Raw genomic sequence first — 26,749 nt, 5'->3', positions numbered from 1 at the left:
CCTATGAACACTATTTATAGAGTGCATTGCTATTACAAGGCCACTGTTTGGGAACGAGGAAGGGGAGAAGGAAAGAAGGGAAAAAGGAAAGAAACAGAGCAAAAAAAAAAAAAAAAGCAACTAAAAATAGCCATCTAGGTACCTCAGGGAACTTTAGATGGTGAATACAATGTGATCCCACAGGCGACACTTCCTCAAGCTCCTGCTTCCAGGCTTTCTCAACATGATGACTGTGAGCCCAGGTTGCTATTGTTATTTGATCACAAGAACAAGAGATGAAAATTGGTTCTGAGAAATGGGATATATAAACACAACAAATCTGACCTTGTGGTTAATACATTTTTGCAAGGATTTTATGGGAGAAATTTGGAGAAACATGAAGTTGTTGCAGAGTTTAAGTGTGAAGGTCACAATTCCAACAGAGCCGTCCTGGCTCATGAGGTTCCAGAAGGAAACAAAGACTCTATCAGAAATTGCACTAGAGACCACATTGGTTAAATTCTGGCAAAAAACCTGGCCACATTATTCCCATATTCTGAGAAATTGAGATTTAAATAAATAAAAGGATTAATTTGGTAGAAGTTATTTCAAGATAGCATGTGTTGGACTGTGGCATAGTTTTTTCCTACTGCGTTTAGCAATGTTTGCAACAATTGAGAGGAAGGAATGAAAAATGTGCAGTTTTGTGGGGAAAGGTGTAACGGATTAATTAAAAATGCTGCAGGATCCCCGAGTTGCTGCAGCAGGCAGCGAGGCATGAGAACACACCACAGGTCCCTCAGTGGGGGCAGGCAGCGGGCCCTAGAGCAGTCAGTCCCAGGCAGGGAAGGCACATGAGACCACTCCGCAGGTCTCCCAAGGTGGCTGGTCCTGGGCAGCGGGCAAAAGACAGACGGATAGGCACACCATGCAGAGTGAGGTTGGATATTTATTTAGTGGGTTATGGAGAGGGGGGAAAGGAGGAGAGAAGAGCAGAGAGGCAGAGAGAGAGAGAGAGAGAGAGAGAGAAGTGGGGGAAGTGGGGGAGAGGCAGAAGCTGCCTCTTGCAGGGAGACAGAAAAGGGAAGAGACTCAGGCTGCAAGCAGTGGATGGGGGAGGAAGTGGGAGTGGCTTGTCTCTTAAAGAGACAGAAAGATCATTACAAAAGGATATTCATCAAGCTTAGAGTTGCAGATGGGAGCATATAATTGTTAAAAATATTACTGCCATAGCCGGGAGGTGGTGGCACATGCCTTTAATCCCAGCACTCGGAAGGCAGAGGCAGGCGGATCTCTGTGAGTTTGAGGCCAGCCTGGTCTACAAGAGCTAGTTCCAGGACAGGAACCAAAAAACTACGGAGAAACCCTGTCTTGAAAAAAAAAATATTACTGCGATTTAGGAGAAGCCTTTGGCTTCTCATCGGGACAGTAGGAGAGGTGCCTTGGGAACAATGACTCATTTATTGAAGGCTCTAGCTTGCAAAAAAACCCAGATTCATTTGGAAAGGAGAGCGTGAGCTAGGAATGTATCTGAAGGGGTTCTCTGCAGGGGTCCCTGCCTGAAAACATCTCCTAAAGCAGTGTTCCCCCAGATTTGGCCTTGAAGATACATGGAGGCTGCTGGAGTTGTGGTCCAAGGAGCCAGCCTCTGTCTCCAATGGCAACAGAAGGTGGAGAGTGGTTCTGACTTTGTGGGCAGACTAGATGCAAGAGTGAGGGGTCATGAAAGTTCACACTGACCACGGAGGCCAGGCAATGTGTGGTGGGGTCTGATTACTGGCAAGGAAGGCCTCAGAAGGCCATTGTATGAAGTCTGAAGGAGAAGCCTATCTTATAATGGAGACTCCAGCATGTGGGAGATGCCTGGACTGTGAGGCATCTGCTGAGGAAAACTGCTGGCATGAAATGGAGCCAGCCCAAGAGAAAGGCTACATTTGTCTCTCCTTCGGGAGAGTAGGGTCTCAGCTGTAATAATGCTACATCGAGCTATCAAAGGCTGCCCCTTTGATTTCCCTCCCCTATACTTAAGTTAAAACACACTGCTTTGGTCTCCTAAATGTGTTTTCCAGGTGCTTCCTCATCTCCACGACCCCTGTGAGCATTCGTCCGTGCATCTTTTCCAAGCAATCAAAACTTTCACTCCATAAACTTGAAGCATTCTTCATACCATGAATTTTCTTCCCAACCTGATCTTGCCAGCCTTGCTGCTCAAAATTTCCTCACGGGCCTCCTCTGTAAAGTCTAAAATATGCACCCCCCTCCTGTCCCCGGCTTTGAGCCTCTCTCTCTCTCTCTCTCTCTCTCTCTCTCTCTCTTTTTGAGACAGGGTTTCTCTGTGGCTTTGGAGCCTGTCCTGGAACTAGCTCTGTAGACCAGGCTGGCCTCGAACTCATCTCTCCTTTTTATCTTCAATCTCAGTTCTTGAATTTTGCCACTCAGTCCTCACACACCTGCCTTCTACTTCTTGGCCGCACAAGCCTAGCAGACAGCGCCATTGCTTTGTCCAGTTTGTGCTTAGTTAGTGGTACCAACCTTGTAGCCAAGGCAGAAGCAGTGACAAGCACATACCACCCACTCCCCAAGCTATCTTTCCCACCACTTCCGGTGTCCTCCTCTTTCCGGGCCTGGAGAGTACTTACTGCTCTAGCAGAGGACCCATATTGGTTTCCAGCACCCACATGGTAGCTAACAACCATCAGTAACTCCAGTTCCAAGGGATCCTATGCCCTCTTATGGCCATTCAGGACACTGCATGCATGTGCTGCACATGCGTACATACATCCACGCGCATAAACCGTTCTTACCCACAAACCAGAAAGCAATACATCCTTTAAAAAAAGAAAAGATATGACAGGGCAATGTGATTGCTGGCACGCTTCGGGTGTGAGCGCCTCAGCTCCTTTGTTTTAGCACCCGGAGAGCTTCCCCAGTGTTCTCTGAAAACACTAGCCATTCACAGAATGCATAATGGTGGAGAATTAGAACCCGACCCCTGGAAAGGGAAGTCTCGCGAGATGTGGGCGCGAGATCCTGGCCAGCTGTGGGGCCCGACCAACCGTTATAGTTAACGGTCCAGTCCCGTGCTGCCCTGCGCCCTGTGCCCTGCGTCCCGTGCCGGCATTCTCCTTCTTCCAGGAGGTTCTGAGGCCGAGGCTCGCGGCTCTATTCAATGTTTTCATAGAGAAGCCGTCGCTCGAGGCGCGGAGCCCGCGAAGGGTAGGGTGTGGAGGGCTGCTGGGGCTGGGGGCCGCACGCGCCGCTCCGTCACACGTGCCAGGGCCCGCGCGGGGGGTGCGCAGGGCTTCGAGGCCTAGGGCGGCGGGGTGGGCCTCGGGGTGTCCAGGCTGGGCCTGAGGCCGCGTGATGGCCTGGGTGGGTACATGGGGGGCCCCGGTGGGCTTCTACTGTCGGGCACGTGCGCCGTGGGGTGGTGGGGCGACACGGAGGGGGGGGGGGCGCCCACAGAGGGACCTAGCTCACTCGGCGGCAGCCTCACTCACCACACCTCGTGACCTCTTCCCCGCCCCCGCCGAGGCCTAGTAGACGCCATGGAGAAGCAGAAGCCTTTCAAGTTATTCGTCCCGCCGTTGCTGAGCAGCAGTCAAGTGTCTGCCGTGAAACCGCAGACAGTGGCAGGAGACTCCCCATATTTCAAGGTCAGTTAGCTAAGGTGGGGGAGGGGGGTGGGAGGAGGCAAGGAGGGAGGGGGTGGGGGGAGGGGCAGTGCTGCCAAGCCCTCGAACCCACGTGGCTGAGAGATCAGATCCCGCTAGTCAGTTTCCGTCCCGCAGGCAAGTCTGCAAGTCTGCGCAGACGCGCCATAAAGAAATGCTAATAAGGAAAGCGAGCTTCCCACTTAGTGTGTTGTCCTAACAGCAGTTGTACCCAAGGATTGGGACTAGCTTTACCTCCCTGGGGTGATGGGCCTGAGTGCTGTCGACCAGACCCAGCCAGAGAATCCCTGCTGGGCTGCAGAGAGGGTTCGACTGGGCGCCAAGAGCAAGCCCAGCTCCCAGCGTGTCCAACCCTTAAGGGGACTTGATGTCACCTCTGCAGGCATTAAAGCACACGCGCACCCATGCATACACACATGCACACTTAAAATCGAAGAGAATTGCTGCCGTACAACTTTACATAAAATAGTATTTGCTTATTTAAATTATCTTCCTGGCTAAATGGTTTGAAGCTATTTTTTTAATGTTTTATGGTAATGATGGTTTCATTATGACACTTTTATATATGTATAATTTAAACACTGCTTGTAGATGAAAAGATTTATACTCGGAGTGGCTTTAAGCAGATACAGATGCCTATATCTAATGTATTTGTATATTATTAGCACTGTTGAGTATCAGAGGGTTATTGAACAGTGTATTTAAGAATCTCCCATGAACCTCATTTATACCCCTCCCACTAATCCCCTTCTAGTTCCCTTCTACTTTGTTTCTTTTGTGTGTCCTTGTCCCAATGTGTTTCGTCAGTTTGCTTATAGCAGCACGACACTTAACCAATAGCTGTACCACTGATGAAAATGGCCCTCAGGATTTGAGTCAATTTATAAGGAAAAATGACAAGAAAATTAGGAATTTTACCAAGGAAAATTAAGACCATTTGGACAAATGACTATATGTGGGTAGTAATATTGTGATTGAGCTTCCTGATAGATAGGGTAAGGAGAAATTCATTAATAAAATTCTAATTGAAAAGCACTAAAGATTTCTCAGGTGAAACAGCTTTTTATATTATTTAAATTTCTCAAGTGGAATATGGAAGTGAGGATGATGCAGCTAATATTTTAATTTTACATGCTGCAGAAAATATCCACTCTAGCCCAGATACATTATTAAAATTGGATTCAGTAAAGATAAATCTCAATTTGATTGAAGAGAGATTAAAGGAAACTATATACTGTTAAAATTGAAAATGTTAATGCAAAATATCTACAAAGCTTTTATTATGTAATTTATCTCTTAGGTACATTTTACTAGGAGAAATACAGAATTAAAATTTTGCTTTGTTTGCATAGCAGAAACATTCGATTTTTTTTCTTTTTTAATTTTTTTTTTTTTTTTGGTTTTTTGAGACAGGGTTTCTCTGTGGTTTTGGAGCCTGTCCTGGAACTAGCTCTTGTAGACCAGGCTGGTCTCGAACTCACAGAGATCCACCTGCCTCTGCCTCCCAAGTGCTGGGATTAAAGGCGTGCGCCACCACCGCCCGGCCTTCGATATTTTTTAAACACTATACATCAAAGGGTTTATAATTACAGTGGCTCTCTCTCTCTCTCTCTCTCTCTCTCTCTCTCTCTCTCTTTTTGAGACAGGGTTTCTCTGTGTAACAGTACTAGCTGTCCTGGAACTAGCTCTTGTAGACCATGCTGGCCTCAAACTCACAGAGATCTGCCTGCCTCTGCCTCCTGTGTGTTGGTATTAAAGGTGTGCGCCACCACCACCCGGTTTACAGTGGTTTCTTTAAGTAGATATGGATACTATCTATTTGTGTATTACACCGCTAGGTATCAAAGTGGTATTGAACAGAATACTTCTTTGTATTTCTAGACTGTCAACAAATGTACAGAAAGTGATTTTGGTGTTTCATTTGCAATGTCCAGTCTCTCAAAAAGTCGGGAAGACATCAATACAGGTAGGTTTGGACAAACAATATATAAAATTTCATAGAAACATTTTGTTACATACATTGCCAGTTATTGAAAATACAGTGTAAGTATTACATTGGTATTCTTGACATTCAACTAGGTAAAATAATATAAAACATGTTCTTGTATTTAATACCCGTTTTATTTTTTGCAGATCCTGCTTTACAAAAACTTAGCATTTTGCCAATACTTGAACAGGTTAGTGAAAGTGTGTACATAAAGTCTGTTAGATTATTTGAAGAAGAAAAAAATTGGTATTTGTGGGATTAGTAATGTTGTGCATTTAATTTTTATTACATTTATTTATGTGTATATGTATTTGTGTGTGCATGTGCATATAATATGTGTGTGGATCAGAAAACAACTTTCAGGCCTAGGGCTCAAATCAGGTTATCATTGGTCAGTACCATTACTCATGGAGCCAACTTACTGGTCATGTGGTCTTGTGTATTTAACTGTCATTAGCTCTAAAAATATAATCTTATAGTAAACATTAATCTTTTAGGTTGCTAATTCTGGCAGTTGCCACTATCAGGAAGGACCAAATGACTCTGATTTTGAGGTCAGATATTTCCTTCTTATTATTGGAATTATATTTATCATTTGAATATACCCTTTTAAGCATTAATATTTGGTTAATATTTTAAACTATATCCTTTGAAATCTTTCTTTTGGTGGTTCTGGGTACTAAATCAGCCTCATACATTTTAGGCAATTGCTCTGCATCCCCATTCCAGATATTTTTTTTCTTCTTAAAGTATTTGAAGTGCGAAGCTTTTGTATTTTCATGAATGAAGGGAACCAGTTCTTTTGGGGAAATTTAATTTTAAATAAAAAAGTTAAGATTAGAGGAGTGGAGACAGATGTAATATGTGAAAAGGCCAGCATTTACAAAAATTATCTTTTAATGAAATTGTTATCTGGATGCTTTTTTGTATTAAAAAAATTATTTGTAGGATATAGCATAGTTTTTATATGAGTTATAAAATCATTCTTATAGCATATATTCTAAATTTATGGAAATTAAATGGCCTGATAAGTGCTGTATGTCTATTGCTAAGCTTCATAGTGTTATAGAATAATAAAAATTGAATTCAGTTTGTATTTTGATAACAGGTTATAAATAAGCAAATATCAGTTTATTTTTTTAAATGAAGCTTGAGGATAACTCCATTGTAGAGCTATGTTATTTGCTTAGCATGTGAGATGCCCTGAGTTAGATCTCCAGCTCCTAAATGAAAAACAAACCCAAATTCCTCTGGCATTTATAATATGATGTGGATAAAAAAGGCAAGAAATCTAAATAAAGCTTTAGGCTCATTGAAAATTACATATCAAATAACTTTCTATTTTTGTCATATTTTAAACATCATACTCTTTATTTATTTTTATCTTATGTGCACATTTGTCTGTGTGAGGATGTCAGATCCCCTGGAACTGGGATTTTAGACAATTGTGAGCTGCCATATGGGTGCTGGGAGTTGAACCCAGCCAGTGCTCTTAACTTCTAATTCATCTCTCCAGCTCCTAAACAGCACACTCTTAATCCTTAAATTTTTTATTTCTCTAATCAAAATATCTTAAGACAGTTAACATTTATGTTTCTTTTGGAGTGATATATTTTAGCTTTTATCCAGTCAAATTCTCTTATTGTTTTTAACTTTAGCATTTTTTAAATTTTAATCAGTAATTTTGTGAAGTATCATATGCTGTCTTGATAGTATGAAAGAGCTAATCCTGTTAGAGTATAAAATTGAGTACACAATTTGTTGCCATTAATATGAATTTGTGGTAGGTAATTGTAGTTGATTATATTAAAATTTTAATTAATTTTTGTAAATTCACTTAAGTAGAATTCAGAGCCAATGAGCAGACTGTATTCAAAGCTGTATAAAGAGGCTGAAAAGATCAAAAAGTGGAAAGTGAGCATAGAATCTGAACTGAAGCAGAAAGAAAATAAATTGCAAGAAAACAGAAAGATAATTGAAGCCCAGCGAAAAGCCATTCAGGAACTACAGGTATAATAAATAAAGTTTTGAATTATAAATATTTTAAATAAATATTATTTGAGGCAAAATAAAAGAAAAAGATAAAAATATGGCACAAGTTAATATTAGCACAATATTGTTGGAAATAGAATATTAGTTCAAAGCAAACTGGGTTTATTTTGTTTATGTGGCAGATATTTTGAGAACAAGACTTTGAAATTTCATTAATAAAAGTTGCGGTTCAGCTTTAGGAATGAATATGGAAGCCGGGCGATGGTGGTGCACGCCTTTAATCCCAGCACTCGGGAGGCAGAGACAGGCGGATCTCTGTGAGTTCGAGACCAGCCTGGTCTACAGAGCTAGTTCCAGGACAGGCACCAAAGCTAAAGAGAAACCTCCCCATCTCGAAAATCCCCCCCCCCAAAAGGAATGAATATGGGACAAATTCCACAAAACATAATGAAGATGATTAAGGGAATAATTATTTTAGATAATAACCAGTTTAATGACATTGATTTAATACAAAGAGTTTAAAATTTTAAGTCCTATTATTGATGTTAATTTGATGTGATATATTAGAATGTATTTCACACAATACTTTGAAACTGTTTAGTTTTGATATGCCATAGAATGAGAAAAAAAGGTCAAGGTAGAAGCAGATAATACACTTCAAAGCTATTAGAGATAATATTGTGCTAAATATTATTGAATGCTTTTACTGGTCATTCAGCACATTTAAGCTGATGAGAGTGAAAGGTTCCTTCCTCCCCTTTTTACACTTGTTAGGGTGTGAATGTGTGTCTGTGTGTAGGTCAGAGGACAACTTGTGGGAGTTAGTCTTCCTCCTGTATCATGTAGGTTCTGAGGATTGAACTTAGATTGCCAGGTATGGTGGCATGTGTCCTAACTGGTAAAACCAACATCTTGTATTCCCCTTCCTCTTTCTCTTTTTCTTATTCTTTTTTTTTTAAACTTTTACCTTTTATTTTATATGCATTGACGTAAGACCCCCTGGACCTGGAGTTACAGACAGTTGTGAGCTACCATGTGGGTGCTGGGAATTGAACCTAGGTCCTCTAGAAGAGCAGTCAGAACACTTCATTTATTTATTGATTGATTGATTTATTTATTAAAAATTTCCACCTCCTCCCCTTCTCCCATTTCCCTCCCCCTCTCTCTCTAGTCCTAAGAGCAGTCAGGGTTCCCTGCCCTGTGGGAAGTCCAAGGTCCTGCCCCCTCCATCCAGGTCTAGGAAGGTGAGCATCCAAACAGACTAGGTTCCCACAAGGCCAGTCCATGCAGTTGAATCAAAACTCAGTGCCATTGTCCTTGGCTTCTCAGTCAGCCCTCATTGTTAGCCACATTCAGAGAGTCCAGTTTGATCACATGCTCCATCAGTCCCAGTCCAGCTGGCCTTGGTGAGCTCCCATTAGATCAGTCCCACCATCTCAGTGGGTGGACAGTCAGAACACTTAACTGCTGGGCCAACTCGCCAACCCCCTTTCCTTTTTCTTGACATAGCATTTCATTTTGTTTAGCGCAGACTGGCTTCAGATCCACTGTATACATTGAAGCTGGCCCTGAACTCCTGATACTTATGCTTCTGTTGTAGTTGGTCATTTTTTACTCTTTGATTCTTTACACAGAGAGACTTTACTATTTTTTCTTATGAATGCCTGGCTTTAGCTTTACTTGTTTCTTGACAGCTTTTCTTAAATTACCCTGTCTATCTTTTGCCTCTGGGCTTCTTCCTTTCTCTATTTCTATATAACTTCCTTTACTTCTTACTCCATGACTTGCTGTATAGCTGGGTGGCTGGTCCCTGGAGTCCTCCTCCTTATCTTGCTGCTCCTTCCTGATCCCTCTTTTTGTCTTTTTATTTTCTCTGCCCGCCAGCCCAGCCTATCCTTTCTCCTGCCTTGCTATTGGCCATTCAGCTCTTTATTAGACCAATTAGGTTTTTTAGACAGGCATAGTAACACAGCTTCACAGAGTTAAACAAATGCGACATAAAAGAATGTAGCAATCTTCGCATCATTAAACAAATGTGCCACAGCATAAACAAATTAACACATCCCAAACTAATATTCCATAACATTCCACCTTCTAAAGAAACTCATATTTTTATGGAAAATTCAAAGATTTTCTTTTATGTGGAAAGAAAAGAATCTTACAGAACTTATATAGAGTGCTAGTAAAGAAAACCTGATTAATGATTACACTAAATGATTTTTTTAAAAGGGAAATGTAATTAACTTTTTCTATTTTGTAAATTAGTTTGAAAATGAAAAAGTAAGCTTGAAATTAGAAGAAGAAATTCAAGAAAATAAAGATTTAATAAAGGAGTAAGTATTAATAATTTTACTTCCAAATTTATTATTGAAATAGTTTTTATTTGTTGAGTACTTTCTTTGTGTATGTAGCATAACAATAATTTCTGCCTGAGTTTGTGGGGAGCCAAGAAAGCCCCAAGTGGTTGTGGAGCGAATGGATAAAATCTTGAGTGAATGTATATTGTTTGAAATGTGCACAACCTCAGACTCTTGGGAGTGGCAAAGCCTTCCCAGGGTGAAGCCTTCCTCTGGTCTGAAAGAAAACATTGACTGTGTGAAAGTAAGTGTTTGTGAATGATTGATCAGTGTTAAAACACTAATAACTATAACTCTTCCTCCTGGATGATCAAAACCTGAGACTGCTCTCTCTCAGAGTCCTCCTAGCTAGTTCCTCCTGTTATACACAATAAACTCAATTGTTACATAGTTGGTATTGCTCCATCAGAGTGAGCACAGTCTACCTGATGCTAGCTTTTCTGTATATGTGTCTGTGTGTCCTTACAGGACTTCAGGTTTCCAGGACCAAAACATCAGGTCATGGAATGAGTGCTGTGGAAAAAGGAAATATACCCATTCTACCTTTTTTAGATTTAGCAAGCTGGCTAATGATGAATAACTTCTCATTCTGTAAAATGTCAGGTGTCAGGAGGAATCATTTCTTGGAATCAGAAAGGTGCCTAAAATTTGTTATCTAAAACTACATTTGCATATTGTCCATCTTTCTGTGTCACTGTTGCCTTAGGCGTAACACTTGTAAAATAGAGTAAGTTCAATTTGGAACTGCTTTTCCTTGTCAAATGCCTTTTTTTGTCAGTGTAATAATTCATTTGTACCAAAAACCTGTATGTTGGAAAATTAAACCAAATTGTTCTTTATATTAGTAAATTAATACAAATAGAGATCTTATTCACACAATGGATAGCTGCTGAGAAAATTACTTTACTTTTGGTTGTGAAGGTTAGAGGAATTACCTCTATCATATTAGACTGTGGGAAAGTCTGTGATACATTTTCCTCATTGATCATTGATGTGGGAGGGCCTTGCCACTATGGGCAGTGCCCTTCTGGGCAGATGCTTGGGCCTGTATAAAAAAAGCAGGCTGAGCAAATCATGAGGAGCAAGCCAATAATCAGTATTGCTTCATAGTTCCTGCCTTTGCTCTTGCTTGGCTTCCTGATCTGATCAGTGATTGACTGTGATCAGAACATGTAAGTCAAACTTTTTTCCAAGTTGCTTTTAGTCACAGTGTAGTACTGCAAAAGAATTTGGACTAGGCATCAAGAACAGTTTATGAGTAATTAATAAATGAAAAGTTTAACCCTGTCTCATTATTTATCCTAGACAAATCTGGAACCTTTTCTCTGAGAGAGTATTGTTAGTAATAGTAACTTGCTAGAGACTGGGTAGCAGTTGTCACTTAGAGTGAAGAAGTTATTAAATGATTTTGGCAATAGTAGTCTCTATTTTTTTCTTGATATAAATGTTACTATGTGATATACAGTATATACAAAATACAATGTTTTAAAAATTTCTCTAAAATTTTAACTATATGTCTGTAATGTTCATGTATTATTTTGCTTTGAGACCAGATTACAGTTAGGAAAACCTTTTTTTTCCCCCCAGGAATAATGCTACAAGACATTTGTGTAATCTGCTTAAGGAAACCTGTGCTAGATCTGCAGAAAAGACAAATAAATGTAGGTATCTTTCTTATTTTATGGGATGTATCAATTTATTACTCATTTAATGGTGGAAACAGAAGGAGAAATTAATTTGGTATCGTTGAATTATGTGTCTCAGACATTTTTTATTTAAGTAGTAGCTAATTTTTCTGTTTTTGAAAGTTATTATCAATAAGTATATATGTTTGCAGTTAATATTCATTTCAAGTGTGATTTTAAGACTAGCCTTTTATGTCTGGAACTACCATGGCATTGAATCAAGAATTAAACTCAAATCTATGTCCATAATAGGAAATAATAATGTTGTGGGGTAGCCATAGTATACATTTTATGACTCCATTTAAGGCCGATAGTAGAGTACACATAGGACATTGACACCATAAGAATATAGAAGAATTTAAAAATTCCATCTAGTAGTGGAGCTTTTGTAACACTGTAGTGTACAATAATTTGTAGCAATGCTGCTGTAAACAAGAATTTTAAATGTTTTAATGAGCCAGGCGGTGGTGGCGCACGCCTTTAATCCCAGCACTCGGGAGGCAGAGGCAGGCGGATCTTTGGGAGTTCGAGGCCAGCCTGGTCTACAAGAGCTAGTTCCGGGACAGGCACCAAAAAAGCTACAGAGAAACCCCGTCTCGAAAAACCAAAAAAAATAAAATAAAATAAAAGAAAATAAAAATAAATGTTTTAATGTTTTTCTGAGATATTATAAGTATTGTCTTGTTGATCTTATGTTTTAAAATTTAATTTTTAAGTTTTTAATGATAATTACAGATGAATATGAACGGGAAGAAACAAGACAAGTTTATGTGGATCTAAATAATAACATTGAGGTAAGTGTTAATAAAAATATGATTATTTTAAATAGAAGAATTTCTGAGCAGAGTGGTAGCTACATAGGTCTTTTTAGTAATATTTCATTTATATTTTAATAGGTAAAACTTGCTTAAAGTTCAGAGAGTAAAACAGCCAACCTGTTCACCTTATAGGCCAGGCAGACGTGACACACAGTAGCTTGCCATAGTATGCACATTTTTTGTCATACTCAACATAAAATTTCCAGTACAGTGGGTTTTGTATATATCCTCAGTGCCTAAAATAGTTCCAGGTACATAATAGGCACTCAGTAAATATTTAGTGGACGAGTGAATGAATATAATTTGATTTCTGTAAAGCAAAATTTATTGAATATTGAGTAAATGTATACTATCAGGTGATGTAAATACAATTTTGAATTTTTTTTTTTTTTGGTTTTTTGAGACAGGGTTTCTCTGTAGGTTTGGAGCCTGTCCTGGAACTAGCTCTTGTAGACCAGGTTGGCCTCGCACTCACAGAGATCTGCCTGCCTCTGCCTCCCAGTGCTGTGCAGAGGAGTTAAGCAAAAGCACGTGGCTTGTTATCTCCCATAAACAATAGCCTCCAGCATTTCAGGAAGTATCTGTCCTTGGGCAAGGGTTGGAGGCACTCGATTCTCAGATTACACCCTCCTGAGTGAAATCCTTGATACTGCATGGGCACCTTTTTATATTGGGATCAAATAACTGTCAGCATAATGATACCCAGACAGAAATTATAATTTAGTTAGGTATTAGTGAAATAAGAGCCAACAGGAATTAGTAGAAACAGAGGGTCAAAGGCTCTGAAATGGCTGACATCAGAGTCAGTATCTAGGAAGAGCCTGGAAATGAGAATGGTCGCCAGTTATTTATTTCATTTCAGGTCCTCCTGTTTTGTAATATTTCAGTCAGATTTCCTGTAATTAATTCCAAGTAGTTTGTGTAGAAACAACAATTTTTCTATTAAAGTTATATAATGACTGCTCTGTTTTACATAGAACAGGTGAAGTGTTCTATAGTATTGTAGAAATATTCCAGTGAATGAATCTACCTGTTGATAGATTTGGGCCCATTTTCCTAGTATGACAATTGGCACTTCTATAGGTAGCTATTTTGTCCCTTATGCCAGGGAGTTAGTTTTCCTTTAGACTTTTAACCTGCTGGGAACAAGGGGAGGAGACATATTCTCTTCTGTAACTGCTTCTGATTTAAGCTAGGATATTGTTGTCAGGGCTCAGGAAGGCTGAAATTCTAGTCAGAAACTGGGAGTGGGATCAGGAAATGGGGTGTTTATCAGAAGATTCTGGTTAACTGCCCAGCTGAAGAGACAAGGAACAATCACATTGACTGAACTGGTTCACATTAGCTTTCAACAAATTCAGAACTCAGCAGTTAGCAGCCTGCAGCTGATTCCTGGATGGTGTCTGTCAGCCAAGTGAAAATCTGTTGAGATAGATATAGATTAGGAACAGAAGTTAAAATTTAGGAACTTAAAGAAAAAATCTTACATTTGGAACTTTCAGGCCCATGGTCCTAGTGACTGGGGGAGGAGAGGAGTCCTAAGATCAGGAAAGAGATCCCACTTTCAGGAATAGGCAGATGGGGAAATTTAGGCTGTACTTATCTGGAATCCACTTGACCTGTGAGAGGTGGATCCAAGTCTTACAACTCCCTTGATTCTCTGAAGCTTACATACACGAACTTTTTAGTTTACCAAAAGGTAAAAGTTTTAGATATATTAGCATTAATATGTGCTGGAATCCACATTGTAGAAAAAGTAGCTAACAGGTATCTATATAACAGCTGGAGTAGACTCATGCCTTGCGTCCTAGCAAAGCTATAGCCTTGGGTTAAAAAGTATGAACATTTTCCCCACTATCCAGAGAGCCTGATACATAGATTGGACAGAAATGTTACTTGTTTTATGCTTAACCTTGAAAACATACAGGCAGCTAAATAAGGCTTATTTTTTCTAATTAATTACATTAGTACTTAGCATGACTATAATAAGTATAGTAGTTCTGAACACATCAAGAATTTCATACTTTAAAAGGTGGCTGACCGTTAACTTGCATGTCTTAATTGTCTTTAACAGCTTACAATAAGTTAATAGCTTTTATAAGATTAGAATTTTATAGCCTTATTCCTGTTAAATTTAGCCTTAAAAAGTAACAGTTTCTGAATTGAAACTTTTTTTTAATATCAAGACAAGATTTTAACTCATAAATACAGCTTACAGAAAGACTGGGAACTTTTCTGATCCTTTTATAAGCACACCATTACAGAATATAACAGTTTTTTATATTACTCAGTTTGTTAAAATAGTTAAGACATAATAAAGTTAGCAAAGACAAGGAGGCCATACATACATTCTTAAGTCTGAATGGACCTTAGGTAAGGAGAGACATTCCTTATGCCAGTGGTTTCCAACCTTCCTAATGCTTGACCCTTTGACACAGTTCACTGTGTTGTGGTGACCCCACCTCAACCATAAAATCATTCTTGTTGCTATTTCACAACTACAATTTTGCCATTGTTTATCAATTGCAATGTAAACATTAGACATGCAGTAGGTCTAGACTACCCCAATGGAAGGTTCTTTTGACTCTCAAGTGTCATAGCCTATAAGTTGAGTACAAACTTAAATTTAAAATCTGTTTCTTAAAAGTATCCAGTTTTTTAAATTTCCAAAATTTCTTTTTAAAAAAGTTTAAAATTTCTCAAATGTGTGTTCCTACAATATCAAAAAATAAAGTACCTTTCTTATTTCAAGAGGGAAGATAAACAAGAGGGAAGAGCACAACCACAATCTGCACAGGGTAAAATCAAGCTCCAACAGTGCAAATAATTCAATGCTTAATAAATATCTGGGATTAATTTACAATCTTTTGGGCTTTCCCAAGGAGCTTGGGTCATCTCTGTGGCCCCACTTTTGGCAGCATACATAGCTTACCTTCTTGTACTAGCTGACTCCATTTCATTGTAACTGGTGTTTCTATTAAATGGTACTGGCATCTCCAAAACTGATAGGGTCCCCAATTGTGACTGGACTTTTTTAGGATCTCCAGCCCTGCTACATACTGGCAAGCCTCAGATGTTCTCCAAGATCCCTTTATGTCTTTAAAACAAATACTACCTGGATGATTCTTCTGTTACAAAGTTTGGTTGCCAGTGCAAGATACGTTCTTGTATATGAATGCATGGAGGTACAGCTTTAATACCTTATTAAACAAGCATTGCTTTAAAGTCCTGTCTGTCATCAACCTTGTTTTCAGGATGGGACAGGAATTACCTGTCCTAATCCTAATCCAAATCCTAATCCAAAGTATCGTTGAGACTTTTTGCTATCTCCTTGGTTGGGTCACACCATGTGGGTTACGTTTAATCAAGATGGCAGTGAAGTCATATGCCATCTGTCCTCTCCAACCCTAGCAAAGGTAGTTGCTTATAGATGGTGGCAGGCCACATGTTCCTTATCTCCCAACATGGAATCATGACTTATTGATCCTTTAAGATTACCTATGTATAGATTTTTAACTGTCAACACCACATTATGAGTTTTAAGTTAAATTTTTATTACAGATACTATAGATTTTTAACTATACCCAATAAACTTAGAAATCTTGAGATACAGAAAGCTCATATAATGGTTTTAGGCAATTAAATGAAACCAGTAATCCTTTTAGCTGCTCTTCTTGCTCTTTTCTTCCTATCACAGCTCTTGACCTGGACATAGAGACTTTAAAAGCATGCCTCTGTCCAAGAAAGGGCAGGCTATAATCCAATTCCAGAGCCAGATTCTCAATAAGATAGAACAGCATAAAACAATATTTAATATTATGCATATCTAAAAGACATTTGAATCCCTAATATATTAGATTCAGTGGCCAGAAAGCTTAGAGATAAATTATGTGCCTGGGTGGCTAGCAGCAAGGAAAACAGCAGAGTAAGCTCACATATTCAAAGAAAACAAGTCAGAATGTGGTGACCACAACACATTCATAATTCTGAGTTCCATGTTTGCAACAAAACTTACGTATACACCAGAAAATATATACCCATCCACATACAAAACTTTCTAACCAAGCAGAATCAGGCAGGTGAGTAACATTATTTGCATTGGCCAGAAGAATATTGGGGTTCCAGGTCCGGATCCCACAGACCAGACCAGATTGACTCACCAGGAGTCTTTTTATAGTTGCTGCATTCTAAGCACAATAGTTCATACTGATAGTCTGTTAACTGAATGCAGCCTTGAAGCCTTGGAATGTCTCAAGGCACTTGCCTCCTGAAGCTGCCTCCCAGCTCTGGAGTTCCCAGAGAGAAGTTCAGAATTTAGAATTTGGGTGGGTGGTCTGAATCTTGCTGAGGCCTTCAGAAAATGTTAATACCACCATGTGAGAATAAGACCACTATGTAGGGATAAGTCCCGCCCCTTAAGGGGCGTGTTCGCCTCGGGCTAATGTCTGCCTATAAATTTGGCGAGCAAGCTCCGAGCTCTCGCTTCTGCTTTCCTGGTCTCCGCCAGAACGGTGGTTCTGTAAGTCTATTTCTACATTAAAGCTATATATATATATTTTTACACTCTGTCTGCATTCATTTACGCCGTTACATTTTGGCGCCCAACGTCGGGCTATTTTGCCCCCAACTCAAGCGGGTAGCCCGCTAGCTAACACAGCACCCTCCCCGGTGCTGTTTTTCAGTTCGTGACTCCGGCCCCAGTGCCGAGTCCGAGACACACTCGCCTACACAGGCCCATTCTGCCTGCCTTGCTAAGTTTTGCAGCGGAACCCCACTGCCTGAATTAGCAGAAGCTCAAGTACTTGCGGTTTTGCAACAAAAGCTGCCACAGCGTCAGATTTGGTCTGTTACAAAGTGACTTGGCCGGTTGTGGTGGCCCACGCCTGTAGGATTTGCTGAAGGAGGCAGAAGCAGGAGGATCACAAGTTTGAGGCCGGCCAGGCAGTGGTAGAGCACGCCTTTAATCCCAGCACTTGGGAAGCAGAGGCAGGCAGATCTCTGTGAGTTTGAGGCCTGCCAGGCCTTGGTAGTGCACGCCTTCAATCCCAGCACTTGGGAGGCAGAGACAGGCGGATCTCTGTGAGTTCAAGGCCAGCCTGGTCTACAAGAGCTAGTTCTAGGACAGGCTCCAAAAACACAGAGACCACCACTGGCAGGAACCGATCATTGCAGGTAAAAAAATTTTCTTTTATAAATAAAATGTCTGAACACATTACTGTTCAAGAATTTAATGATTTTTTTAATTGTACCATGTGGGAGATTTTACAAGAGGTGTCTATCACCCCACATATATGGATCCTTCTGGGATTCGTAGTTTTCATTGGCACCAAATGGTTTGATAATAGAAATATGATAAAGTCTTTACGAGATGAATCCAGGATTCTTAAGGCAGAGATTGAACGCTTAAAAACAATTGAGAATGACAACAATCTTCTCAACAATCAGTTTGAAGTTCTCCAGGCTGATAACAATCTTCTCAAGAATCAGGTTGAAGTTCTCCAGACTGATAACAATCTTTTCGAGAATCAGTTTGAAGTTCTCCAGGCTGATAACAATCTTCTCAAGAATCAGGTTGAAGTTCTTCAGGCTGATGTTAAGGAGAAATTCATTACTATGGAAGAGGGAACAGCTGATCTGGACCATAAGATTCAGTCCCTTTCTGTAGGAAATGAAACATTAACTGAGAGAATCAAAACTGCTGAATGTGACAATCGGATTTTGTTTAAAGCTTATGACAGATTGACGGAAAGATTGTCAATACAAGAAGGCACGGTTTATGCCATAAAAATTATGTCCAAAGATGAGATGATGTTATCTCTAACGGACAAACTTCATACTTTAGAATCCTCAATGAAGGCTTTGGAACATAATTCTGGACAGGAGATTCAGACATTGCAGAAGGCAATGGTGAATAGAATTGAAAAGATTGAGGAATTTCTAAATTCTGATGAGGAAGAGCAAAGGGTAGAAAGGAAAATTTTAACTACATCTGTGGGTAAGTCTCTCCGGGACAATTTCCACAAAGCTCTACCTACAGCTCTACCTGCCTTTCCAGTAATAACAACAGAGAAGGTGATTGGTTCCAAAAACCCTAGGGTCATCAAGGAGGATACATGGGAGCCTGTCCGTATGAATGATCTCAAGGAAATAAAACAGGCTGTCATGACTTTTGGGATGCAAGCCTCTTTTGTTAAAGAGATGCTAAGATCTTGGGCCACGACAAGCAGAGCAACCCCCTCTGACTGGCTCCAGCTGAGCTCCGCGGTACTCGAGAGTGGACCGCAATTGAAATGGAAATGCTTATTCAGGCAAGAGGCTAGACTCTTAGAACAGCAGGAAAAAGCGAAGGGAATTGACATTTCCCTAGATCAAATTCTAGGTGAAGGGCCCTTTTCCGATCCTCAGGAACAAGCTAATTTGGATGAAAACACACTCTCCATGTGTACTACAGCAGCCTTAAGGGCTTGGGACAGGGTACAAGACCCAGGACAGAGAATGGAATCATTTGTCAGAGTTAAACAGGGTCAGAGAGAACCCTTTAGTGACTTTTTACAAAGATTAACTAAGGCTGTACAAATAGGAATATCTGACCCAGAAGCAAGACGTATAATGATTGAGTCTTTGGCTTATGAAAATGCAAATGTGGAATGCAAAAGGATTTTGGGTCCTTTAAAGCTCAGATCAGCGCCGTTGGAAGAATGGGTCTTGCATACACTCAATGTTGATACATTTGATTATGGCACTGAAGCATGGGTAGAAGAAGCAATTTCCAATGGTAAAAGGAGACACCAGAATACCAAATGTTTTAATTGTGGAAAAATGGGCCATATTAAAAGGAATTGTAGACAATGGATTTTCAGAAATAATAATAATAATAATAATAATAATAATAATAATAATAATGCATCTTTCAGAAATAATAATAATAATGCATCTTCTAGAAATAACAGAAATAGGAGGACTCAGCCTTCAGGTTTATGTAGAAGATGTGGAAAGGGCAGACATTGGACGAATGAATGCAGGTCTACAAGAGATAGACAAGGCAACCTGATACAGCCGGGAAACGTGAGAGGGGGGCCTCACAGGCCCCAATGGCAAACATGGTTCAGTCATATCCAGTTTCTGCAGAGAACGTGCCTCATCAGGACAATTAGGAAGCCCCATGCCTACTGTTACAAGCAATAATGATCAGAAAGATAAGTTACGTGTGTTTTGGCAAACTTCTATAAATGATCAAAGACCTAAACTGAGAGTGTGTGTAAATGGCATTTTTATTACTGGCCTGCTGGACACAGGTGCTGATGTAAGTATCATTACCCCAGAATCTTGGCATCCGTATTGGCCTCTTCAGAATGTAAATGTTCAGCTCCTGGGAATTGGAACCCTATCTCGAGTAAGGCAGAGCACGAGATGGGTTGAATGTATAGGGCCAGAGGGACAAATAGGAAAATTAAAGCCATATGTAGCCAATATCGCAATGAATTTATGGGGTCGTGACCTATTACAACAATGGAATACTGAAATTAACATTCCTGCTAAATCTAGAGCCTATATTTCTGAGAATAATATTAAAAGATATTACAAACGGAGAAAACCGGTCATTCGGGCTGTACAAGAACAAGCAATTGATGTCCCTTCAGAGATACCAACAGCCTTGCCTCTAAAATGGTTGACTGAGAAACCAATATGGACAAAGCAATGGCCTTTAGCTGAGGAAAAGTTACAGGCTTTAGAACAGCTGGTACAAGAACAATTAGATGCTGGACATATAGAAGAGTCTACCAGCCCTTGGAATTCTCCTGTATTTGTGGTTAAGAAAAAATCAGGTAAATGGAGAATGGTGACAGATCTCAGGGCCATCAACAAGGTTATTCAACCTATGGGCCCTCTGCAATCTGGAATTCCTTTGCCCTCTTTATTACCAAAAGGATGGCCTCTCATAGTTATTGATTTAAAGGATTGTTTTTTCACTATACCTTTGCAAAAAGAAGATAGAGAAAAATTTGCCTTCACAGTGCCTACTTACAACAATTCTCAACCTTCGAGGAGGTACCACTGGACCGTTCTCCCCCAGGGTATGTTAAATAGCCCCTCCCTGTGCCAATATTTTGTGAACCAACCATTGCAAATAATACGCAAGAAATTTCCCAAATCTATAGTATACCATTACATGGACGACATCTTGTTATCCGATTCAAACATGGATACCTTGAACAGACTGTTTGAAGAAATAAAGATACTTTTACCTAAATGGGGATTGCAAATAGCTCCTGAAAAGATTCAGAAGGGAGATTCTGTTAATTATTTAGGTTATAAAATAGGTTTGCAAAAAATTAAGACACAAAAAGCACAAATTAGGAGAGATCGCCTACGGACTCTTAATGACTTTCAAAGACTGTTAGGAGACATTTCCAGTCTACGACCAGCTATTGGAATAACACCTGATCTAATAATTCATTTGAACAAAACCTTGGATGGTGATAAGGATTTAAACAGTCCCAGAGAATTAACAGCTGAAGCAGAAAAGGAACTGACAATGATTGAGGAAAAATTACAACAGGCACATGTGGACAGGGTGAATCCAGAGCTCGATTGTATTCTCGTCATACTACCATCAAAAATTTCTCCTACAGGAATTTTAATGCAGAGAGATGATATTATTTTGGAATGGATCTTTTTACCACATAAACCAAGTAAGAAACTGAAAACTTATGTGGAAAAAGTCTCTGAGTTAATTATAAAAGGCAAGCTGAGACTTCGTCAACTAGCAGGCATAGACCCAGCAGAAATTATAGTGCCTTTCACTGCTGATGAACTAAAGAAATTATGGGAAGATAATGAACCATGGCAAAGAGCTTGTGCTAATTTTTTGGGAGACATTAATAACAACTATCCAAAAAGCAAGCGGCTTAACTTCATAAAGAGAACTTCTTGGATTCTTCCTCGAATCGTCCGTGATGCTCCAATAACTGGAGCCCGTACATTCTATACTGATGCCAATAAATCAGGGAAGGCAGGTTACAAATCAGAAGACTTGGATAAGGTGGAACAAAGTCCATATACTTCTGTCCAGAAGGCGGAATTATATGCCATTCTTATGGTGCTAAGGGATTTTAAAGAACCTATTAATATAGTTACTGATTCACAATATGCAGAAAGAGTTATTTTACATATTGAAACTGCTGAATTTATATCTGATGATACTGAACTAACCTCATTGTTCCTCCAGGTTCAAGATTTGATCAGGAACAGGCTTTGCCCTATGTATATAACACACATCCGATCCCATACGGGTCTGCCAGGTCCTCTAGCACAAGGTAATGCAGAAATTGATCAATTATTGATTGGTAGTGTGCTACAAGCCTCTGAATTTCATAAAAAACATCATGTTAATAGCAAAGGTTTGAAGAAAGAGTTTTCAATTACATGGCAACAAGCTAAGGAGATTGTAAAGAAATGCCCTACTTGCTCTTTCTATAACCAAACGCCACTGCCTGCAGGGGCTAATCCAAAGGGCACCCAAAGGAATGAAATCTGGCAGATGGATGTGTTCCACTTTGCAGAATTTGGCAAATTAAAATATGTACACCACACCATAGACACATATTCAGGTTTTCAATGGGCTACTGCCCTGAGCTCAGAAAAGGCTGATTCAGTAATCACACATTTATTGGAAGTTATGGCCATCATGGGTATACCTGCGCAAATAAAGACAGATAATGGTCCAGCATATGTATCTAAGAAAATGAAACGCTTTTTTGAATATTATAATATAAAACACATTACAGGTATACCAAATAATCCTACAGGTCAGGCAGTTATAGAAAGATCAAATCGTACTATAAAGGATATGCTGAACAAACAGAAAGGGACTGAAAATACCCCCAGAAATAGATTACATAATGCTTTATTAACCTTGAATTTTCTTAACGCTAATGAGAAAGGAACGACAGCAGCAGAAAGACATTGGATAATGGAAAAGTCTGCTGAACTAAATCAACCGATTTATTTCAAAGATGTGCTGACCTCTCAGTGGAAGCCAGGAGATGTGCTACGTTGGGGAAGGGGTTTTGCTCTTGTTTCCACAGGAGAAGAAAAATTGTGGATACCATCAAAATTAATAAAGTTTCGATTTGAAGATGAGAAACCTCTTGGAAAGGAGAAATGACAACTCATCCACAACGATGATATTCATACAGGTGGTAAGAAAAACATATAAAATGGGGGCAGGGTTCTGTTCTTATCTCCACAGGAAAACACTCATCTTTGAGAAATTCAAGGGACCCTGGATGTTTGGATACTGACAGATGGAAAAATACCTGCCCAATAGGAAATATCAAGACAACTGAATGGGTTGTGTAAGTAATATTAAACCATATTTCTAAATTTATAAAGCTGGTTTTGAAGTTGGACTCTGGCTCAGTCCCTCTCCAATTCCAAGCCTGTTAGTAAGAGAAAAACCCAGAGTTTCTGGAGTTTCTGTCTCATTTCAAGAGCCATGATATGGGACAGAAAGAAATATGAGTTTAGAAAACATCTTTGCTTTTCTTCATATCTATCATACTTTTCATTGAATATATCTATCATGTCTTTCATTGGATATATATATATATATATATATATGTCTATATATGTCTATATGATTAATGTTTAAGTTTTTCATAATGAACAATGAGTTTTTCCTGAAGTGACATTTGAAGTTTCCAGGAAGAAGATGGGGCCCCATAACAACAACTCCACCTAGTTGATATGACGTCATGATACTGATAGCGCTACTACAAGACCTGCTTTGGGTACCAGCTGCACAAGACAGTTCCAACTTGGTTAGCTGAAATGGTGCACATCTTATACAACATTTTGGCCAGACCTGCACGAAAATACTCAGAGACTATTTGCAATTTTAAAAGACATTATCTTGAAATTTAACCATCATTTTACTTTCACAGGATCCCCCAGAAAGAACGTCGCCCCTATGACAGCTGGAAGTAACTCTAGAGAACGACGTCCCCTCTCCCAGTAAAGTTTGCCCTTGGGTTTAGGGACATCATTTAGGGGTTGATTATAATTAGTATATGATTGAGGGTTGGGGGAGGAATTTTATAAGCTCAGGGATCATTTCGAAAAAAAAAAAAGAGGGATGATGGGATAATAGACAAATATATTGGTATAGATTCTTGTATATTGATACAAAGTTAAATTATATTGACTATTGTACGCATGCATGTTTCTACCTCTGTTTAAAACATTTTTATGTATTGACATATATTGTATTGATATATATATATTGTATATATTTACCATATTGCAGTGTACATTTCTACCTCTGATTAAGATACTTATATAATATTTGTGTATTGATATATATTTACCTACTGCAATGTATATTTGTACATTGTTTATATTTGGAGGTCATTGTCCTCATTTGTTTCACAGTCGTTTATTGTCTTATTCTTTAAGTTAGATAGATATTGAGAATTATATAGACTAATTGTCATCTAAGTTTGTCATTTATAATTAGACTAATCAGGTTCTTTAGATATATAGAGATTATACTCAGTATAGATAGATAATCTTCAACCTCTTCAAAGAGCTGTAGAAAATGGCCTTTAATCTAACTCAGAGTTTCGCGATAGTGAGACACAATTGCTCCTGGCAACACCGCTCTATTCCCGAGAAAATGTTGAGCACCAAAAACACTCCACCTGGAGCCTTTCTATTTGGCAGAACTGGCCTTTGGGCAAAGAAATGCCCATACCTCAACCACTGACACAGATACAGAGCGTGCATCAATGGATAAAACAGGACTGTCATATCCTGCCAAGACAGGGTAAGATAGTTTTGAAAAGTTCCTTGCCTTTAATAATGGTATGTCAGTTATGTTAGGCCTTAGCCAAAATTGGTTGACTCAACATTGCAAACGAGACTTTGGGTGATTGCCCAGGTAGTCAGTTGTCTCTGTCAATTGTTGCACATTTTGGATATATCTCGTTTGTTGAGTAGTGTTTATTCCCTTCTCAGATCTTTGACTGAGTTGAAGATTATATAATTGTAGTTACTCATTACATTATTTGGACTTCTTGAGATAGAATGTTTAGCAAAGCTTTTGTTCTCAATATTGTTTGTTGTATTTATTATTTGTTGTTATTGTATGTAGTTGTATTTGGTTTAGTTCTGTCTTATTTAGACAAAAAGGGGAGATGTAGGGATAAGTCCCGCCCCTTAAGGGGCGTGTTCGCCTCGGGCTAATGTCTGCCTATAAATTTGGCGAGCAAGCTCCGAGCTCTCGCTTCTGCTTTCCTGGTCTCCGCGGGAACGGTGGTTCTGTAAGTCTATTTCTACATTAAAGCTATATATATATATTTTTACACTCTGTCTGCATTCATTTACGCCGTTACACCACTACTATTTTAAACCAAATTTGAAGCAAGCTTTATTTAAATACTGAGCAGGTTGATGGACTCTGGCCAGGTCATTCCTGGTTTTCCAGGAATTGGTGACTAGCCACATTTTGCTGAGGCTTAAAAAGGTGAACCCAGCAAAATGTGGCTACGTTTTTGCTGAGGCTTAAAAAGGTGAACCCAGGGCTGGAGAGATGGCTCAGCGGTTAAGAGCACTGGCTGCTCTTCCGAAGGTCCTGAGTTCAATTCCCAGCAACCATATGGTGGCTCACAACCATCTGTAATGAGGTCTGGTGTCCTCTTCTGGCCTGCAGACATACACACAGACAGAATATTGTATACATAATAAATAATAAATACATGGAGGCAGAATGTTGTATACATAATAAATAAATCTTTAAAAAAAAAGGTGAACCCATAAGGCCATTGTATTTCCTTCCAGGTCCAATCAGGGTAAGCACACATGCTGATATACTTGCTGCCTGTGTACCTCCTGCCTACATCGAATCAGGGGCAAGCATATAACCTGACATATTTTCCTGTCCATGTACTACCTCCTGTCAGTATTCTGTTACTCAGTTCAGTTGAGGAGAGTCACTCCAGCATGTTTAAGTGCCTAGCAGCAGCAGCAATAACAACAGAGGAGTCAGCCTCTGATGAAGTGACTGCCTCATGGCTTCACAAATGCCTCTTTGTTGTTACACAAGAGACACCTTTAGCAAGTCAGTTTCTGCACAGTAAAACTTCTTCTTCTTCTTTTTTTTTTTTTTTTTGGATTTTTCGAGACAGGGTTTCTCTGTAGCATTTTGGTTCCTGTCTTGGAACTAGCTCTTGTAGACCAGGCTGGCCTCAAACTCACAGAGATCCGTCTGCCTCTGCCTCCTGAGTGCTGGGATTAAAGGCGTGTGCCACCACTGCCTGGCTCAGTAAAACTTCTTATGAGATCATTATTCTAGACAGAAGTTTCTGTCCTGCCTGGTCCTGCAGCCATTCAGTCCCAAGGAAATACACAGTGGCTTATTTTATAAACTGTTTGGCCTATTAGCTCAGGCTTATTATTAACTAGCTCTTAAAACTTAACCCATAATTCTTGTCTATGTTTAACAATGTGGCTTGGTACCTTTTCTCAGTGAGGCATTCTCATCTTGCTTTCTGTGTCTGGCTGGTGACTAGCCTCTCTGCTTTTCTCTTCCCAGAATTCTCTTAGTTGGGTTGTCCCACTTATACTTCCTGCCTGACTATTGGCCATTCAGTATTTTATTAAACTAATATGAGTGGCAAATCTTTACAGTGTATAAGAGCATCATTGTCTGTAGCACATTACCTAATCAATTCTCAGCCATACTAAACTTCCTGGTTTTCCAGGTATGTCTTTTTTTTTTTTTTTTGGTTTTTTGAGACAAGGTTTCTCAGTAACTTTTGGTGCCTGTCCTGGAACTAGCTCTTGTAGACCAGGCTGGCCCCGAACTCACAGAGATCCGCCTGCCTCTGCCTCCTGAGTGCTGGGATTAAAGGCGTGCGCCACCACCACCTGGCCAGGTATGTCTTAGGACTAAGTTATACAAAGGCTCTGTGAATCCTTCAGAAGAACAACTCATATAAAAACAACTCATATAAAAGATTACTTCAAAGCCCAGGTGCCATCACTCTGGAATTCAATCCAGATATAATGGATCTGTTGAATCTTTCACTATACCTGCCTGCATGTGATCAACAAGCATATCTGGTGCAGATGAGTCAAACAAACTTGTTTAGGGGAGTAAAAACATGGCTAATTATGTCTCATAAATAATAGCATTTCAGGAAGTATCTGTCTTTTGGCAAGCGGCTTACAGGTTGGAGGCATTTTTGTTCTATGG

The 26,749-nt window shown here is 39.6% G+C and overlaps 1 protein-coding gene across 1 annotated transcript in view; it reads left to right on the top strand.

Annotated features, from left to right (window-relative positions):
- Window positions 1-3,527: 3,527 nt before the first annotated feature.
- Sycp1 (synaptonemal complex protein 1) overlaps window positions 3,528-26,749 on the top strand; it is a 92,729-nt gene continuing 69,507 nt past the window's right edge. Inside the window, exons 1-8 of the mRNA XM_041638211.1 lie at window positions 3,528-3,635; window positions 5,535-5,619; window positions 5,787-5,830; window positions 6,138-6,194; window positions 7,486-7,650; window positions 9,898-9,965; window positions 11,577-11,650; window positions 12,410-12,468. Coding sequence (XP_041494145.1) covers window positions 3,528-3,635; window positions 5,535-5,619; window positions 5,787-5,830; window positions 6,138-6,194; window positions 7,486-7,650; window positions 9,898-9,965; window positions 11,577-11,650; window positions 12,410-12,468 — 660 coding nt within the window. The remainder of the gene's footprint in view (window positions 3,636-5,534; window positions 5,620-5,786; window positions 5,831-6,137; window positions 6,195-7,485; window positions 7,651-9,897; window positions 9,966-11,576; window positions 11,651-12,409; window positions 12,469-26,749) is intronic.

Source organism: Microtus oregoni, unplaced genomic scaffold (assembly GCF_018167655.1).
Source record: "Microtus oregoni isolate MIOR12 unplaced genomic scaffold, Mior012 000054F_ref0000373, whole genome shotgun sequence".
NCBI lineage: Eukaryota > Metazoa > Chordata > Mammalia > Rodentia > Cricetidae > Microtus > Microtus oregoni.
Note: the sequence above shows the minus strand (reverse complement) of the source record. Positions and strands in the feature narration are given on the sequence as shown.